The sequence below is a fragment of the Gymnoscopelus braueri genome (genome assembly GCF_963280865.1).
Source record: "Gymnoscopelus braueri genome assembly, chromosome: 16".
In the NCBI taxonomy this organism is placed as follows: Eukaryota; Metazoa; Chordata; class Actinopteri; order Myctophiformes; family Myctophidae; genus Gymnoscopelus; species Gymnoscopelus braueri.
In genome coordinates this window covers 31102313-31123345 of record NC_137616.1, presented here as the reverse complement: position 1 = coordinate 31123345, position 21033 = coordinate 31102313, and the positions used below count along the sequence as shown (strand labels likewise).

The 21033-nt window shown below is 43.1% G+C and overlaps 1 protein-coding gene across 3 annotated transcripts in view; it reads left to right on the top strand.

Moving 5' to 3' along the window:
* The window catches only part of LOC308103856 (uncharacterized protein), a 64066-nt gene extending 43379 nt beyond the window's left edge, over positions 1–20687 (top strand). For all 3 annotated transcript variants that reach the window (XM_080454050.1, XM_080454049.1, XM_080454048.1), the window contains 8 exons: positions 9681–9791; positions 12892–13037; positions 13386–13455; positions 15511–15656; positions 16320–16389; positions 18158–18321; positions 18593–18668; positions 20144–20687. In XM_080454050.1, coding sequence (XP_080310176.1) covers positions 9681–9791; positions 12892–13037; positions 13386–13455; positions 15511–15656; positions 16320–16389; positions 18158–18321; positions 18593–18668; positions 20144–20403 — 1043 coding nt within the window. In that variant the 3' untranslated portion in view covers positions 20404–20687. The remainder of the gene's footprint in view (positions 1–9680; positions 9792–12891; positions 13038–13385; positions 13456–15510; positions 15657–16319; positions 16390–18157; positions 18322–18592; positions 18669–20143) is intronic.
* Positions 20688–21033: the final 346 nt, after the last annotated feature.

The following is a 21033-nucleotide window of genomic DNA, read 5'->3' as shown; positions in this document are numbered from 1 at the left end:
GCGAAATCGCTTATAATTCTCAGACATGGCAACACTGAGGTGAAAAGTACAGTGCGGAGAAGTTCTAAAGAGTTCTGATGAATGAATAATATAATATAACAGAGGTGTCTCACACACATGCAGGCCTGACATGTAGCGTGACGTAGCGCCCACTTGGCAGCGCAGATCATCGGCCAGATCCACCTCCTCTCTCGCCCCCTTCCCCTCTCTCTCTTTGTCACTCTCTCCCCGCCTTACAGCCACCTCACAGTGTGAGAGAGAGTATTGTGCAAAAGTAGGGCGAAGTCGCTTATAATTTTCAGACATGGCAACAATGTGGTGAAAAGTAAGCCAAATTCGCTTATAATCAGAGGACGTGGCACTTGCAGGCTTGTTTGTTTCTGTCCCTCTCTGTCTCTGTCTCTCTCTCCCCCTTCCCCTCTCTGTCCTCCTCTCTCTCTGTCGCTCTCCTCTCTGTCGCACTCTCCTCCTTCTCTGTCCCTGTGTCTCTCTCCCACGTGCCCCGTCTGTCGAATAAGGTTAGGTTTTGGCACCGTTTTACTGAGGTTACGTTATAGCAGGGGAATACCGGCGGATGTGGCCCGGGGCCACTGTGTATTGGGGCGAGCGTTTTTATATGCCTTGTGTTATGATATGCCTTGTGTTAAATAAGAAAAAGAGTTTCGACCAAGAAGGGACTGTGATGAATGCAATTAGTGTTCATTGAGTACACCCTTGCAGTAGTCTAGTCAGGACGGGGCAGAGCCTTCTATTAGAGAGTTGCGCCAATGAGGGGTCAGAAACAGCGTCGGTCACGTGGTTCATGTAGCTGGAAATAGTGACAAGGAGCCGTCCACTTCAATGCATTCCGATGTACTTCCGGTTCAGGGATTTGTCACTATTCGCCAATGTATGTGTATGTAGAAGACCTGGCCCGAAGAAGTGAACGGAGTTGGCGTAACTCTCTAATAGATGGCACTGGGACGGGGTTGTTATATAAATCTGACCAGCTGTACCTATTTTGCTGATTAACACAGTAAATGGCAGAAGTGAAAGAGAACTGTGTGAGTTTATGACAGGGCCGGCCACTTGCCTTCTCATACACAGACAGCTCCGCCGCCAACACAGGCTGAGTGAGGCACACGTTTTAGCTGTTCATAAACCATTTACTCAGGACTTATGTTCAATATGAGCGGATGGTACGAATACATGGACCACAGGTCCATTTGATTCCATCTCTACCCTCGCAGAGTTAAATCTAGATCGGGGGGGGGTGGTCGCCAAAATAAATCCCTCATAATCAGTGATGAGCTGTGGATTTTTGAACTAGGGGGGCTATATTTTCTGACATCACGTGCACGCGCACGTGCACGCATGTGCACATAGCCAATCAGCTCAGTGCTAGTTGAAATACTGTATTCAACATGTGATTTTTAATGTAATTATATCTTATTATTTAGTTGCATTGTTAATTTGTTGTTTTTATTTTTGTTTCAATTAATTAATTATTTTATTTTCCTTTTAGTTTTATATAAAAGCCCTTTACATAGACTCACCCACACATAAGTACTTAAAATAATCAGACAACTTGTCTTTGTCTTGTCTCAGAGCACTGGGTCCTCTTCTCAAAGCGATCCCCTTCACACTCTGCAGTGCAGAGACTGTTGTCTCTCATTGTGAGAGGAATGTACACATTCAATTCAAGTCCATGGCTTTTTCCGAGTAGCCTAATGTTATGCAAAGCAGCCAGGTAGACGCTATTGAGAACGCCTCGCCGCTGACGGCGCGAACCTTGAGAGGCTATTGTTTAAACTTTAAGGTGTTAAGACCGCAGCTGACGGTGCGTGCTCGCGCGTGCATGTGGAGCTCCCAGCCCCCCAGCCAGCGCCAGAACTAAGGGGCAGGCGCGTACGGTGGGTTCTAACGTTGACCGGGCAGGATTCTTAATGACTACCCCCATTCCCCCCGGCCCCCCACCCACTGCGTCGCGGGCATGTACGCGCGCGAATCGAACGCGCGCGAATTTTGCTTAATTAATTCATTAAATGCCCATACAACAACATTAACAACACTCTACCCATCCCTCAGTGTGTTCCATCCTCAAATGTTTTACTTAAGTAAAAGTATCAAGGGTTAGAAAACTTTTTTTTCACATTTGAAAACTTGTGAAATGGGACCTTCTGCATAATGAGTAGCCTACTTTTACTTTTGGTACTTTAAATACATTTTGATACCAATACTTTTCTACTTTTACTCAAGTACATTTTGAATACCTTACTTTTACTTGTAACAGAGTATTTTTACATCGCAGAATTTATACTTTTGTTTAAGTAAAAAATGTGAGTACTTTTTCCACCACTGGTATTCAGTGCATGCAGTGACTGTTAGTGCACACAGGACGAGGGAGTGGAGGGACACAGCATAGCGACCCTTCATTTCAATAAGGGCAGACGGCAGAGCCAAAACCTGTAGAACATGTTTAGCACAACCACAGAGATCACGACTTGTTTATTAGAGGCAATTAGCATGTCTGGCTGGGGCCGCTTGACAATGGGAACGGTGGGGTGGGCGGAGGCTGCGGAGCTACTGCGCCGGTAGAGGAAAAAAAAGACGATTTTTTTTTTTCTTTAATATATATTAAAAAAATAGGGGAGCAGAGTTTTCCAGACCGGGCCATGGCCCCATTGGCCTCTATGACGGTACGCCCTTGCTAAGGGGTCGCCGACCCCCCATAGCACCCCCTACAGCTCATCCCTGCTCATAATATGGGGTCGTGGTATAAAAAAGTTTGAGAAGGCCTGGGATATAGAGAAACGTTTGGTCGCGTCTCTCTGTCTCTCTCTGTTTCTCTCCCTCCCTCTGTCTCTCTCTCATCTCCCTCCCTCCTCCACACACACACACACACACACACACACACGCACACACGCACACACATACATTGCTCCTTCGTGTCATGTCTGTGTGTCTCTGTTTCTCTCCGTCCCTCTCTCTCTCTCCATGTCCCTGGCAACACTGGCGCGTAGTCGCGTACGCTTGTTTCTGTCTGTCCCTCTCTGTCCCCCTCCCCCCCCCCCCCCCCCCCCCCCCTCTCCCCTCTCTCTCTCTCTCTCTCTCTCTCTCTCTCTCTCTCTCTCTCTCTCTCTCTCTCTCTCTCTCTCTCTCTCTCTCTCTCTCTCTCTCTCTCTCTCTCTCTCTCTCTCTCTCTCTCTCTCTCCCTCTGTCGCTTTCCTCCTCCGTCTCTGTCCAGAGCCTTGGGTCTTGTGTGCAGTGAGTAAAAGGGGGGAGGGCTACTGGCAGCAGATCTGCAAGGCAACAACGCGAGGCGTTGTTAGCTTGTAGATCTGTTGTCCAAAAGATGAGAAGACGATTTTTACGTTGCACTACCTGCAGAAGTGATTTGCATAAGTATTGGGTCATAATGCATTTCATATTAATTGTACATCGTGCAAGTACAGTAACGGTATATGGGAAGCAGCTGGTGTTACAGGCAGACTATTGAGGAATCTTTGTGGAAAGTGTGGAGTGCATGTGTCTGCTTTGAGACTGTCCACATACACTCATGTACTCTCCATGAGTGTGCTGGTCAATTAATGTGGCAAGATGTTGTCATTATTTGTCCCAGGAGGACCCACCGCTAAAATCGCAGGGGGAAAAAACCTCCATAGCATCCACCGAGTCATCTCGCTTGTTCTCCCCACAGATAACCACTCACCTTGGGCTTGGGGACCCTCAGTGGCCCGCTGTAACTAGCCTGGAGAGGAGAGTCTACACCCGCCCCTCGCGACTGCAGACCTAGCCACTGAAGCTAGCTCTGTTTCACTATGAATATTGCAAAAATGGTCAGGTCAATCATTAAAAAAAATATAACGTGTGAGAGAATAAATATTGTTCGTCATGGTCGTTAACAAAGTTATGTATGCACTTCTTATTAGAGTGTATAAAATCCCCAATTCCCACAGCCATTTTTCAATGGGGTGAATTCACCGAAATTCCCGCAATGACACGTTATTATGACTCGTCCTTCTCGGAGGTGGTGGGAGGGACTTTCGGAATTGTGGCCACTGGCCGCCTCCTCCTTCTGACAGCTCTACACATAGACCCTTTCAGTGTATAGTTGCATTGGCAAATATTTTCACAACTATTACACAATTAAATTGAGACAAAGTAGAGCCCATTGTGTTACTCTTCCTTTAAGTGATATATAAAGTCCAAACCACTTTTTTTCCATCAAGAAACCAACAGAAACTAGGGCACAACAGTGGCTGCTATTTAGTGGTTCCACCCCAAAAAAGGCCATTAATTTTTCCATTTTCCAAAAATATTTATATCAATTATTTTAGAATCAAGCCATACAGGCTACTGGTGAATCATGACCATAACACATTTGATTCTGTGAAATTTTTTTTTTTGAAAACCACAAAACAAAATGTATTAAATATAGTATATCATATGATTTAATATTTATTTTTGTCTCCGGCAGGCCGAAGGCATGGCGAGAGTATGTTTTACCCCCTGTCCGTCCGTGTGTGTGTCATTCTGTCATTCTGTGTACAGCTAATCTCCGGCACCGTCGGTGCCGTTGGTGCCCCAAATGGGCCTGTTATAGCACCACCAGGAGGCCGATTTATGCATAGGCGGAGACCTGTGCTCCGAGGAGCACTTTTTCTAGCTTTTCCCAAGCTGAAATCTGCACTTAAACTGCAAGGCTGTGTTGTTGAACAACACAGTTTAACGTCGGGAAAGTTACACGACTCACCCGCCCAGGTGGTGTCAATAATACTAATCACCGTAATCGTAAAAAAAATCTGAATCACAGCTCTGCCTGTTTCGAATTCTGCACGTTAAAGTATATTAATTCATTTGTTTGTCTATTTATTAACTGCTACTGTAGTCTTACCGTGTGGTAGGCTACATGAAAACTTGGCCACTGATTGGATTAAAATGTTTTTTTATTGAACAATACAGATGATACGGGTACCTCTGAGAGCCCGTACATAAATGTAACATCCGTGGCCATGGGGTAAGCACTTTATGTTTGAAATATGAACGTTTATGTAGCTGTATGGGCCGTAAATGGAGAAAGTGCAAACACCAGGTTGAAGTTCATCCATGACGGTCGTATCCATGGCTATTACTCCCTCTAACATTTCCCGTGTTTTTCGTTTGTTGAAATAATGTCATGCACATGTGTCCAGTGCATAGCCTACTGCAGGCCTTGTTGACTAGATTTAGAAGAGATTTTGAAGCTCTTGCTCCTGAAATGATCGATTATTTATAAGGGGGAAAGCCGTCATTTAACATGCAAGTCAATGGGAGAAGCAGAGCTTGCCAGGCCTGGGTCTGACGGAGTGGAGTGGGTGGGGCTTAGCGAAGGGTCCATTATATCAGAGACGACTCCTTTTAGGGCATCCCAAGTTGTTGAAACCCTCTAACAACCAGTCTGTGGGTATAATGTCCCAGGCTGCCAAATATAAAAACAAATAGTCTGCACCTATAGTTCAGCTTTGAGATGGTATGTAGGAGTGGTTGGTATTTAATGATCTTTAGGCTCTGAACTCTTCATCAACCAGAACAACATCTGATGTATTAGCTGTCAGATATGTAAAGATGTCTGGGTTATCACAGAGATGAAACATGGATGGAATGACCAGTTCTATATGTCCAAAAAAGAAGGTTCGTTCAAATTTTCGGGGGATTAGGAAAACTATACATTTTTGGAAACTTCAGAGTATAACAAATCAGAAAATCCATGATTCCATTTGCGCAGAAGCCAATATGGTGGCCATCTTGGATGTTGCAAAATGGCGACCTTTGAATATTCGTTTTACAATATCTCGACTTCTAGATTACGTAGGATCTGGATTCTAGTCGCTAAATCTACATTTTTAGGGTCAGGAAATCCAATGGTGCTAATTAAAAATATTTACAAATGATCAATGGCACAGATTTGGGTCATAATCCTTGATTTTGGGGGAAAAAAATGAAAAATGTAATATTCGTTTTTCCACTATTTTGACTTCTAGATTCCATAGGATCATGATTCAAGTGGTTAAATCTACACTTTTCAGGAAATCCAATGGTGCTAATTAAAATCAGTGATCAATAGCACATATTTACATAACAATCTAGAATTGTAATGTATGATTATCTGAAGAGACAGAGACAGATGATTTCTTTCATTGACACAAGGTTGCGTCATTTATTTACACAAACACAAACTAGACTAGTCTATACATCATCCTCACCATCATCATTGCTGTCACTAGCCAATGTATCTTGACAGTCTTCATCATTTTGGCAGTCAGCAGTACACTGACATAGCTCCGTACAGGGTAGCCCCACTGATCTGCACAAACATCTAAGTGAAGAACAGTCTGCTTTACAGTGACATCTGACCATCTCAATGATTGCCTCTGGTGCTGGGAGGGACTCAGTTGTAACTGGTTTCAGCTGGCCGTCCTTGTCCTTGTAGTAGCCATTGGCCGCGTTTCCCAAAGAGATTCGTAGAGATGCTGCGTAGAGATCCTGCGCAGGTACTACGACGGGTCTTACGTGTGTCCACACAGGCTGCGCAGTACCCTAGCAGGCACGTAGATTTCAGGTCATGCGTTGCCTACGCAGCTTGCGTAAGAGCCTCCTACACAGCTGGGACTCGGCGAAATCTACGCTCTACCCTCATTAGTAGCAGCACACACACACACACACACACACACACACACACACACATATAATTTACACACACATATATATATATATATATATATATATATATATATATATACATATATATATATATATATATATATATATATATATATATATATATATATATATATATACACACACACACACACACAGGGCGGGCGGCTGCGCTGCTTCTAGCCCTGGTTCGCTACGCTGCTTCGTCCTCTATGCATGAACCCGAAGTTTACTAGTTTTAATATTAAGCATATGCCAAGTTAACTAAAGGTATATAAATGATGCTGAGCTAAACATATTTCCTTAATTTCGAAGTTTTATAGTTAAATGTTATGATGAAAGTCCCCAGTTCCTCTTACAAAGTGACAGCTGTTGCGCTCGCCATGTTTATGAATGGTTAAAAAATCTTTTGAAACTAGCAGATCTACAAGCTCACAACGCTTCACAAGCTTGTAGATCTGCTATTTTCAAAAGATTTTAATACATATTAAATTTGGGAAATGGGACATTCTGCATTCCTTTACTTTTGGTATTTTAAGTATATTTAATTTACTTGCATAATGGGGACACTTTAGTGTTTTATTTACCTTGCAGATGTCACCTCATCGCTGTAATTTAATTCATAAATATATTATTCAAAAGTTGTATTTGGAGTGGACTGCTTCAGGACATCTGACAGTTGGCTCTGGTATTTTTATGATCCATTTCACTTTCGCAAAGGGTGTTTAAACTGCTGTGTAGCGTAGGACAGCACTACGTAGTTCATGTAGGCTTTACGTAGGCTTCGTCCAGGAGGTCTTTACGTGCATGCTGTCTCGTGAATGTAGTTTTAGCACACACGTAACGAGAACCTACGACGATGGTATCTCCTGAAGCCAGTTTAGATGGCACGTAGGGCACACACAGCTGCTACTAACGAAGATAGTGCGTGGCGGGGTTGCTACTGCGCAGATGCGTGGAGGCTCTTACGCAGCTTCTAGGCTACGCACAAGCTCACATTCGTTTGGGAAACCCGGCCATTGTTGAGTGGGTCAAGGAACTCCTGCTGAGCAATGAGTGCCTGACTCCACACTCTGGCCTGGATATGGACTCTTAGGACATGCTGCTTGAGAGCACCAAGGGTGGGTGGAAGCTTGTCCCCTTCTGCCATGTGTTTGCAGAATAGATGCCATCTCAGCTCAGGGATGTTTTAAATTTTGATCCCCTTTGGTAAGTATGCAGTGCATACAAACGTAGCTACTGTAGTTAGCAGATCCTCTGTCACGTCACTGGTTTGAGAAAGCATCTTCAGAGCCTCGAGGACATCATCACCAGCTTTGAGGCAATCTGGGAACCCATCGCCAAAAGAAAAGGAAAAACAGCGCCCTCTGCTGTTTTTGACTATCTCAGTTGGCTCTGGGAGGAAGTTGACGTAGCACCCGTGTGCAAGGAAACCGGGGTTTTGGTCTGCCTTCAGCGCATCACTTCCGGTGGTGCGACTATGTTTTCATTCCCACTAACAATATTTCTACACGGAACACTAACAGCACTTCTCCCAGAGAACATGGATCGTTTTGGTTATAAGTCCACTTGTTTCTATGATGAAAGAGTAAGTTAAAATGTGAATATCTTTCCGTGGTTTTGTCTGCTCCACGGACGCTATTGTTAAATTAGTTTCGGTTTGTTTCGAGTGGGGAAGGATCGACGGACACGTGAATCCCGCCCACTACATTTGATTGGGTAAAGCGCGGCCTGCTTCCTGATCTGAAGGCACGCCCACTTGTAGGCCAGTGCGTACACGATATGACGAACCCCCCCGACAGATTCAAACGCAGAGCAGAATCTGTTCTTGAGAGATTAGCTTTGAGGTAGCTGTTCCACCAGGCAGGTTTGCCTATCCTAGAAAATCTCCCAGTGTTGTCTGCTCCTGTAAAGGCATGAAATGCCGGCAAAGCTTTGGCTCGGTCTGCACCCAGAATGTTCCATATTGGTGCCACTTCCAAAATCCCAGATGTCAGTGTACTGCTGACTGCCAAAATGATGAAGACTGTCAAGATACATTGGCTAGTGATAGCATAGTGAGGATGATGTAGACTGGTCTAGTTTGTGTTTGTGTAAATAAATGATGCAACCTTGTGTCAATGAGAGAAATCATCTGTCTCTGTCTCTTCAGATAATCATATATTACAATTCTAGATTGTTATGTAAATATGTGCTATTGATCACTGATTTTAATTAGCACCATTGGATTTCCTGAAAAATGTAGATTTAACCACTTGAATCATGATCCTATGTAATCTAGAAGTCAAAATAGTGGAAAAACGAATATTAAATCTTTCATCCCCCCCCCCCCAAAATCAAGGACTATGACCCAAATCTGTGCCATTGATCATTTGTAAATATTTTTAATTAGCACCATTGGATTTCCTGACCCTAAAAATGTAGATTTAGCCACTAGAATCCAGATCCTATGTAATCTAGAAGTTGAGATAATGAAAAACGAATATTCAAAGGTCGCCATTTTGCAAAATCCAAGATGGCCACCATATTGGCTTCTGCGCAAATGGAATCATGGATTTTCTGATTTGTTATACTCTGAAGTTTCCAAAAATGTATAGTTTTCCTAATCCCCCGAAAATTTGAACAAAATTACATATACTGTAGAACTGGACTAATGGGAATGTTTGTACATTCTCACTGAGGATGCATGATATTTTGATATGTCGCACGCACGCACGCACGCACGCACGCACGCACGCACGCACGCACGCACACACGCACACACACACGCGCGCGCGCGCACACACACACACACACACACACACACACACACACACACACACACACACAGCTCCACTATAAGCTGACAGCCTGAGAGCTCAACATCTTACAGAACTACTATTTTAGTAATAAGCCATATTGCAATGTGATAGTGAAAGAATTAAGCACTATTATTTCCCTGCCATACAACATTTCATACAATAATGGATTTATTTTGTTATTTATTCTTACTGACATCCCAGCTTTGTTTTGGAGAGGACTATTCATGGGTGACATTCCCACAGAGGGAGGATTGATCATCATCATAGTGGCAGCAGTACTGGGATACTTACACTGGAAAAAGAAGGATTCTGGTGAGTCTTGAACTTGACATTTTCTTTTGTATCTATATTTGATCATCCATCTATGTATCTACTGTATAATGATAACAATGTGAAAATATAAATGATTAGTGTCTCCACACTTGACCAACCACTGTCTCACATCTTAACCTTTACAGATCAAACCTTCTTCAATATATTGATTACATTGATCAAACATTTGTTCATGTAGTAAATGTATATATAGTGTTTGTAAGAGTTTTTTTGGGGTGTGAGGGGTGGGGGTCCCGGGCCACCCCTGGCGGGGCCGTGGGGTAGCCTGTGCTCCCTTGTGCAACCAGTAGTAGGCGCCAGTGACACACACACACACACACACACACACACACACACACACACACACACACACACACACACACACACACACACACACACTAAACAGAGGGAGCTTAGCCCACATGCTGCTACAGTGTAGCTATTCGTCTCTGAAATGAGAACGCAACAGTCTGGATCAGTAGGCTCGGACACAAAATGGATTTTAGTGGGCAGGACCCTTGACTTAAGTCCTGGTAATGTCCCATTTGGCTCAAACCACTCTATGTGTGAATGGACGCGGTGATTGTCCGGTGAATTTACATTCAGCTTGTGAATGTATCGATGACGCTCCTATCATTGACGGGTGGAGCCTCCCCTCCTCCCGAGGTGTAGTTTAATCATTCTGCTTTTTATTAGCGTTCCAGTTGGAAATATTCACCGATTGAACTTCCATGAAATGGCTCATAAGTGAAACAAAACATAAATGTCTCTCTATTAATTGTAGACATTACGAGATACGCTGCGCAGTGTGCTCGTCTGTACATGGAGACCAATGCTATTTGAGCAGGACCACCCGGGCGAGATGTCACCTCGACTTGAGACTCGGTGTAAATAGAACAGTGTTGACTCACTGGAGTGGATTTTTCAGTTAAAACATTTTAATACACGTTAGAAGGACCAAGATAAAGACTTTTAATGTGTTGTAAAATTGAATGTCATGAAACCTTTAAGAGGTTATTTCAATCGGGGGCCACACGTACGTATTTATGCATGCAAGTGACATAGCGCTCCACCAGATAAATAATGAGAGGATGACAGTTTACAGATGGAGAATCATCTCAGGCCCCCGTCCACACGTACATGGGTATGTTTTCTAAACTATAGCTTTTCCTTTGCGTTGGGTGGGGGGGGGCGGGGTTACACGTTTTGTCCCCTGAAAATGGTAATTTCTGAACTCCAGTGGACGCGATATAAACAGTTATTTTAGTTATTTTTTTCACATTATAAGCATGCAGTGGGAGTACATCATTTATTTAAATATTGTCGCTGTCATTGCATGTTGACTCCTACTTATAGCACATACAACAGCCTATACACTTATCTAGGATGTTCTGTTACAAATTTGTTAACTTTAGGAGGAGATCTCTGATGGTTAGACCAAAGAATAGGACCCACACACCGTCTGAATCTTGCAAAAAAAATGTCTCTATAAAAACAAAATCTCTTTATTCAATGTTTCGGTCGTTAGACCTTCATCAGGAAAGACAATTGTCGAATAAAGAGCTATTTTTTTTGTTGCAAGATTCAGACGGTGTGTGGGTCCTATTCTTTGGTTTAACCATCAGAGCTCTCCTCCTAAAGTGTGCATTTTTGACTTACGCACCTGTCGCCAACCCTTGAGGTGTGCATCGGCCTCCTTCACAAATTTGTTAACAAAATCACTCTTCACTCTGAGGAAACATTTTGCGGAATTTATGACCATATGTCAATCATAATTAATAGTTGACTGGGTGGACTGCATTCATATGTGAGTGGGTGCGAGTGACATAGCGCCCCACCAGATAAATTATCGTGACTACATCCCTGGTCGCACCGAAGCAGAGCACCGTTGTTTGAAGTTTTTACATCCCTGGTGATTTACAGTTGTTACTGCTGCTCTGCCTGGATTACACTTTGTTTTCAAACACAAGACTTCATAAATGATCTTGTGTGACGGCTGAGATAGAGACGATGAGTCTCTCTAACAAATTGCATTCACATGCTGATGTCATGTTGTTAACATAAATTAGGAACAGTTAAGGCCCTAGTATGCTTCCTTGAGGAGCTCACTGGGAGGAGGAAGGACAGGGTTCCATTCACCTCCACCACCTGTTCTCTCCCCTCCAGATAGGATTCATCCAGTTCACTGATCAAAACCGATTGCCTTATCAATCAGTATAGAGTGATTTAATGCCTTCAAATAACTTCTGGAGGTCCAACATGACCATGCCACAGTATTTGCCCGAGTCCACCTCACATTTGAAGTTATCGATCAAATATGCCGGGTTTCGACACAGCAGCCCTGCCCCGCATCACACCATACCACTCTGGTCCAAATGGCCTCGCACCACCTCGTTACGACTAGGGGTGGGACGATATGGGTATCTCACGATACGATATCTGTGGCGATATTAGGCCCTCGATAACACGATATATTGCATGAAATTTCACCAACGATATATCACGATAGTCCTTGTATTCAATACATAAACACATAAAATAGTGTAATAGTGTAATAAACACAGTTCAAAATCATCATTACACAAATACAATATATATATCTTTTTTTATATCGATTTTTTTCGACAGTATATCGATTATTTATCGCGGGAGAAAGTATCGCGATATATCGCGATATCGATATATCGTCCCACCCCTAGTTACGACCCATACCTACCGTTTTCATAGCACAGTAGTAACACAAACAAAGTGGAGTCTTTCACCCATTCTACGCAGTTACACGCGGGAGACATCTCACAGAGAAGATCCAAAATACATAAAAAAACATACAGTCAGTTATACAATAATGCTAAAAGGATAACACAAAAAGCCCTGGGAGTTGGTTTCCATTGTGGTCCTGTGTATTCAATTCATCAAGACATATAAAGACATACAGTAATACGCAAGAAATCATCAATACTAGGAGCAATAAAAGTATATTCACATAACGTGTGTGTGTGTGTGTGTGTGTGTGTGTGTGTGTGTGTGTGTGTGTGTGTGTGTGTGTGTGTGTGTGTTTGTGTGTGTGTGTGTGTGTGTGTGTGCTGGTCCATCCACCCAGTGCTGGCTGCAGTGAGGCAGGTGCAGGATGCAGTGGCTGCCCAGGACAAGGCCTCTCTGCTGGACAGCCTCAGGCTGGAGGCCCTGGGTCTGCTGAGGGTCCAGGATGCCAACGCACACAGTTACCTGGACCAGCTCATTAACAAGGTATACACACACACACACACACACACACACACACACACACACCTCAACATCAGTTGAGTCTTTCATTAGACAGCGCTCTGTTATTGACTTCAGAGGTCATAATATTGAAAAATAACACACCAATGAATTCACTGATTGACCAATCAGAATCAAGCATTCAACCAAGCTGTGTTATAATGTGGTTTAATGTGTATGCTGTCATGTGTGTTTGTTGTAGACAGTGGTGTTTGTTTAATGAATACACTGCATTGTGTGTGTGTGTGTGTGTGTGTGTGTGTGTGTGTGTGTGTGTGTGTGTGTGTGTGTGTGTGTGTGTGTGTGTGTGTGTGTGTGTGTGTGTCCTACTAGACGGTGGTGTTTGACAGAAGGGAGATCCAAAGAGTGGTCATGTCCTGTAATGATACAGCCAGGAGTCAAAGTAAGAACCAGGGTCAATTTCTGGTGGCAAGCTAGACGTCTAGTTCAGGGGTTTTCAACCGGTGGTCCGCGGACCACTGGTGGTCCGCAGAGGTATTGCAGGTGGTCCCTGGCAAAAGAAAAAAACTTTTAATAACTTACAGGAGTTCTTACTGTATGGTGTGTGTGTGATATGAAATGTGAGCTAACCATAATCACAGTAATCCTTAATCATATTCCATCATATTCAAACAAAATCACTGTATTTTATTAGATATTATATTGATGTTATAGCTATTTTCTCCAGCTCCCTGCGGTGCATGAACCCCCCACCACTATTGTGTGGGCTGGGTCTATGATGGACCCACCACGCACAATAGTGGTGGTCCCCAGGTTGCTCTTAGTCAGGATGGTGGTCCCTGGGTCAAAATCTGTTGAGAACCCCTGGTCTAGTTGTCTAGGTCCTGTTCAAAATTGCAGACAGGTGTTCTTTTATGGCGGTTTTGAAAGAGGGTAGGGAAAGGGAGTCACACTTTTAGATGGCTGTTGGTAAGGCATTCCACTTTTAGCATAACAGTAAAATGAATTCATGCCCATGTTTGTGCCAATAACGATAGTCCTTGTATTCAATTCATAAACACATAAAATAGCACAGTTCAAAAATAATCATTACACAAATACAGAGTCGGAAAAACAACGTATCACAAACGGGAAAAAAACGTTTTCTTTGTTTGTTTGTTTTAATTTTTTTCGGCAGTATATCGATTATTTATCGCAGGAGAATGTATCGCGATATCGATATATCGTCCCACCCCTAGTCACTGGTCCCTTGAGTAAATTGTAGACCAGGTCCATTGCAAGTTGCTGGACTCTGTCCACTACCCTGAGCCATCCCACCCTAGCATCATGAGCAGGGGTTAGGTGAATCCTAGGTGTGAGGTCTAGTAGTAGTTTGATTAGTATGTTTTGAGAGGTCTGTAGTTTTGGTTTTAAGGCCTTTTGAGGTGCTAGAGTACCATGAGGTGCATGCATAGTCATAATGACATTGGATGAGTGCTCCAGCTAGTGTCCTCAGTGTGTTCCTACTGACCAACGAGAAGATCTTGCCCAAAACTATTATTCTTTGGTTGACTTTCTGGATTATCACTGGAAATATGTTTTTTAATCTAAAATACAACCCATATAGGTAATCTCTTCTTTCTTTGTGATAACATTGTCACCCACTCTGATCGTAAAGTCTGTGGCCTTACTGAGGTTAATTTTGGACTGAAACATTTTACCCAGGTGTAAATGGTAAATGATGCATTTATATAGATACCCAATGATAGATTGACGGATTTTACTGAGCCGGGCAGTCACATGCTGCTGTCATGTTGTTAACATAAATTAGGAACAGTTAAGGCCCTAGTATGCTTCCTTGAGGAACACCACAGCTCACTGGGAGGAGGAAGGACAGGGTTCCGTTCACCTCCACCACCTGTTCTCTCCCCTCCAGATAGGATTCATCCAGTTCACTGATCAAAACCGTTTTCCTTATCAATCAGTATAGAGTGATTTAATGCCTTCAAATGCCTTCTGGAGGTCCAACATGACCATGCCACAGTATTTGCCTGAGTCCACCTCACATTTGAAGTTATCGATCAAATATGCCGGGTTTCGACACAGCAGCCCTGCAGCCGACACCGCTCTGGTCCAAATGGTCTCGCACCACCTCGTTACGACCCATACCTACAGTTTTCATAGCACAGTAGTAACACAAACACAGTGGAGTCTTTCACCCATTCTACGCAGTTACACGTGGGAGACATCTCACTGAGAAGATCCAAATTACATATATAAAAAACCATACAGTCAGTTATACAATAATGCTAAAAGGATAACACAAAAAGCCCTGGGAGTTTGTTTCCATTGTGGTCCTGTGTATTCAATATGTGTGTGTGTGTGTGTGTGTGTGTGTGTGTGCGTGCGTGCGTGCGTGCGTGTGCGTGTGCGTGTGCGTGCGCGTGCGCGTGCGTGTGCGTGCGTGTGTGTGTGTGTGTGCGTGCGTGCGTGCGTGCGTGCTGGTCCATCCACCCAGTGCTGGCTGCGGTGAAGCAGGTGCAGGAGGCGGTGGCTGCCAAGGACGAGGCCTCTCTGCTGGACAGCCTCAGGCTGGAGGCCCTGGGTCTGCTGGGGGTCCAGGACGACAACGCACACAGTTACCTGGACCAGCTCACTAACAAGGTACACACACACACACACACACACACACACACACACACACACACACACACACACACACACACACACACCTAACCACCTGTTGAGTCTTTGATTAGACAGCGCTCTGTTATTGAGTTCAGAGGTCATAATATTGAAAAAAAATCACACCCAGTGTGAAGTGAGCACCGCTCACTTCACACTGAGAAGCACCTTTTTGAGCTAATACAAGTATTCATTAGCTCAAAAGTATTCAGACCCTTTGCTCAGTATTGAGTAGAAGCTAGCCAGACGGTTGATCGACAACAACAGTGGTCATCACAGTGATGGAAGCTCACTTCAATTATTTTATTTTTTTTAAAGTGAGTGGTGCTATTTATGAGTTATTAATTTCATCATGCGTCTCGCTAGCCAATCACAGTACGACACAGCCAATCAGCCAATCACAGTACAGCGAAAGACAAATTTTCACGACGGAAAGAAAAACTTTCGCCACGGATGGGTCCCAAACCCACTTATAGGAGCGGCTACACCGCTCAATAACACACCAATGAAGTGTGTGTGTGTGTGTGTGTGTGTGTGTGTGTGTGTGTGTGTGTGTGTGTGTGTGTGTGTGTGTGTGTGTGTGTGTGTGTGTGTGTGTGTGTGTGTGTGTGTGTGTGTGTGTGTGTGTGTGTGTCCTACTAGACGGTGGTGTTGGAGAGAGAGGGGATCCAGAGAGTGGTCATCTCCTGTAATGCTGCAGCCGAGAGACAGAGTAAGAACCTGGTGCTTTCTGACAACATGTCCTCTGTCCACTTCAACCTGCAGGGCATTGTAATGACCTGGTCCCTGGACACTGTTGTTCATAACTATAGGCGGTAGCAGACATTTTAACAGTTGTGTGTGTGTGTGTGTGTGTGTGTGTGTGTGTGTGTGTGTGTGTGTGTGTGTGTGTGTGTGTGTGTGTGTGTGTGTGTGTGTGTGTGTGTGTGTGTGTGTGTGTGTGTGTGTGTTTGTGTGTGTGTGTGTGTGAGAGAGAGAGAGGGGGGGTATATTTATTGTGGCAAGCTAGAAGTCTAGTTGTCTAGGTCCTGTTGAAAATTGTTCTTTTATGGGGGTTTGAAAGAGGGTAGGGAAAGGGAGTCACACTTTTTGATGGCTGTTGGTAGGGCATTCCACGTTTTGGTAGTATAACAGTAAAATGAATTCATGCCCATGTTTGTGCCAAAACCTGGGGGGAACGTCATCAGTGAAGCTCCCTCTGGTGTTGTGCCCATGAGTGTTTCTCACTCTAGTGAAGTAGTCTGACAGATACATGGTCACTGGTCCCTTGAGTATCTTGTAGACAAGGTCCATTGCAAGTTGTTTGACTCTGTCCTCTACCTGAGCCATCCATAAATAAAGTTTGATTTGATTTGATTTGATCATAATGAGCAGGGGTTAGGTGAGTCCTAGGTGTGAGGTCTAGTAGTAGTTTGATTAGTATGTTTTGAGAGGTCTGTAGTTTTGGTTTTAATGCCATGAGGTGCTATAGTACCATGAGGTGCATGCATTGTCAAAATGATATTGTATTTATTTGTGCTCCTGCCCAAAACTATTATTCTTTGGTTGACTTTCTGGATTATCACCGGAAATCGGTGTTTAATCTAAAATATAACTCATATAGGTAATCTCTTCTTGCCTTGTGATAACAATTGTCACCCATTCTGATCGTAAAGTCTGTGGCCTTACTGAGGTTAATTTTGGACTGAAACATATTACCCAGGTGTAATGATAGATTGACGGATTTTACAGAGCAGTCATCTGCGAACAAGAACAAATTGCAGTCACATGCTGATGTCATGTTGTTAACGTAAATTAGGAACAGTTAAGGTCCTAGTATGCGTCCTTGAGGAACGCCACAGCTCACTGGGAGGAGGGAGGACAGGGTTCCATTCACCTCCACCACCTGTTCTCTCCCCTCCAGATAGGATTCCTCCAGTTCACTGATCAAAACCGATTGCCTTATCAATCAGTATAGAGTGATTTAATGCCTTCAAATGCCTTCTGGAGGTCCAACATGACCATGCCACAGTATTTGTCCGAGTCCACCTCACATTTTGAAGTAGTCGATAAAATATGCCTGTTGTTGTTTCAACACAGCAGCCCTACCCCGCACCACACCACATCGCTCCGGTCCAAATGGTCTCGCACCACCTCGTTACGACCCATACCTACAGTTTCCATAGCACAGTAGTAACACAAACACGGTGGAGTCTTTCACCCATTCTACGCAGTTACACACAGGAGACATCTCACTGAGAAGATCCAAAATACATACAAAGAGCCCTGGGAGTTTGTTGCCATTGTGGTCCTGTGTATTCAATTCATCAAGACATATAATAATATGCAAGAAATCATCAATACTAGGAGCAATAAAAGTATATTCACATAACGTGTGTGTGTGTGTGTGTGTGTGTGTGTGTGTGTGTGTGTGTGTGTGTGTGTGTGTGTGTGTGTGTGTGTGTGTGTGTGCGCGTGCGTGCGCTGGTCCATCCATCCAGTGATGGCTGCGGTAAAGCAGGTGCAGAAGGCGGTGGCTGCCCAGGACGAGGCCTCTCTGCTGGACAGCCTCAGGCTGGAGGCCCTTGGTCTGCTGGTGGTCCAGGCCGCCAACAAACACAGGTACCTGGACTACCTCAGAACCTGCTGCCAGCTCACTGACAAGGTACACAGACACACACACACAAACCTCACCACTTGTTGAGTCTTTGATTAGACAGCGCTCTGTTAATGAGTTCAGAGGTCATAATATTGAAAAATAACACACCAATGAATTCACTGATTGACTAATCAGAATCAAGTATTCAACGAAGCCGTTTAATGGATACACTGCATTGTGTGTGTGTGTGTGTGTGTGTGTGTGTGTGTGTGCGTGTGCGTGTGCGTGTGCGTGTGCGTGTGCGTGTGTGTGTGTGTGTGTGTGTGTGTCCTACTAGACGGTGGTGTTGGACAAAGAGGAGATCCAGAGAGTGGTCATCTCCTGTAATGCTGCAGCTGAGGCCAAGAGACTGAGTAAGAACCTAGTGCTTTCTGACAACCTGTCCTCTGTCCACTTCAACATGTCCTCTGTCCACTTCAACATGTCCTCTGTCCACTTCAACATGTCCTCTGTCCACTTCAACATGTCCTCTGTCCACTTCAACATGTCCTCTGTCCACTTCAACAAGTCCTCTGTCCACTTCAACATGTCCTCTGTCCACTTCAACATGTCCTGTCTACTTCAACATGTCCCCTGTCCACTTCAACATGTCCTCTGTCCACTTCAACATGTCCTGTCTACTTCAACATGTCCCCTGTCCACTTCAACATGTCCTCTGTCCACTTCAACATGTCCCCTGTCCACTTCAACATGTCATCTGTCCACTTCAACATGTCCCCTGTCCACTTCAACATGTCCTCTCTCCACTTCAACATGTCCTCTGTCCACTTCAACATGTCCCCTGTCCACTTCAACATGTCCTCTGTCCACTTCAACAAGTCCTCTGTCCACTTCAACATGTCCCCTGTCGGAGATGGCGGAGGAAACCATGCAAGGCACCAACCTGCTCATCAATTAGGGGTTCAGTGTTTTGCTTGCACTAATTTCATGATACGATACGATATTGGGCTCACGACATCGATACGATACGATATATGGCACTTTTTTATTATGAAAATATATGGGGGGAAAAAAAGCGAATAAAAAAAATAAAATAAAAATAAATAAATGTATATATACATTATATACATGTATATATATATATATATATATATATATATATATATATATATATATATATATATATATATATATATATATATATATATATACCCCTAGTATTCTAGTTTTTATTTAGTTCAGTTAACAAATGTTTTTTTAAATTTCAGTTTTTGTTATTTTGTTTGTTTTCGTAAAAAAAAATTGCAGACAAATTTGGAACTGGAACAATATAAAATTGAACCTGATAATTGTGTACTCTCTCCTGATTGGCTGAAATTCTGTCACCCACCTGAAAATGTATTTCTGTTTATTAAAGAGTTGGAGAGACAGGGAGACCACTGTTACTGAACAAACACTCTATAGCAATGATTACTATCACAAATATAGTACTGTTTAACAATTTAACCTTTCTTTTTTTTTAACCAAAAATATCACATACCCTACCTTTCATATCAGTTAATTATGCACTTGTTAAGCGCTTCACATACTGACTGTGACATGGTTAGTTCCTATTGAAAACATGGTCAGAACATGTCCTGACCTAAAGCATACTGAAACAGATCGAAAATACAATTTATAAGATTACTTTCCATATATTATAACATTGGAAGTGTTGTTGTCTATTTCAATTATTGTAACATTTGTAGGAGCCAACAACTAGGCTAAATTAAAGCTTTTATCAAATTCCAAAAAGCTGAGATACAGCCTATACAAGCAGTTGTTAATATTCCAGTAACTTTGGAATGCAAAGAAAATTAAAAGATGTTTAAATATGTTTTGTCCTCAGAGGTTGACTTTGTCACTAAACACCGTAGTGACCTGATTCAGCGAGTGTCCAGGGTCGACGCCATCCTGGATCTACTGGATGATGAGGGGGTCATGCAGTCTGAGGACTGTGGTGACGTGAGGGCTGGGACAACCAGTGTCAAGAAGATGAGGGAACTCTTCATACTCCTGGATAAACGTGGGGACAAAGCCAAACACATTTTCTACAAAGGTCTTGAAAAAAATGAGCCATGTCTTCTCGATGATCTGAAGTCACAGTAATTGTCATTTCCAGTGACGATTACTGCCTATTGTCTGCCAACCAAGGGCAAGTTAGTGTCAATAATGAATTGTTGGCCAAATATTATATTAGTACAAGAAAATGTACCTTATCAGGCCATGATGCTTTCAGGATGATTGCGTATTATTTTATTTTATTTCTATTATTTTCTATTAAGAGCTCCACACTTAAATTGCAATTCATAATTTGTGTATAAATAGCATCAGGGTTGTAGTTGTTTCTTGTTATTTTTTCTTTATCAATTTTTTCTGTATATTTCTATTTTATTAAAAAAAAGAAAATGGGGGGTGGGGGGGATTACATGAGATGTATTTTAGGTGATCTTGAGAAAAAAAGTCACAAATTTGTTTTGTTTAATAAAATAATTTCAGTTCATAATCTATTTAATAGTTGATGTCTGATGAAGGTGTACTGTTGGGGGGGGGGGTGAAAGTCCAAGGCATGGTGGTCTTCATCAGTGTGAAACAAGTGAAAAACTGCTGACTTTTAAATCAGTGGAACAAAGAATCAGCCGACACACACACACCCGACATATCTGTCACCTACAGAAGTCAGTGTAATCACTAAACCACTGCACTGATCATAAACATCAACAGACATATTAATAGAAG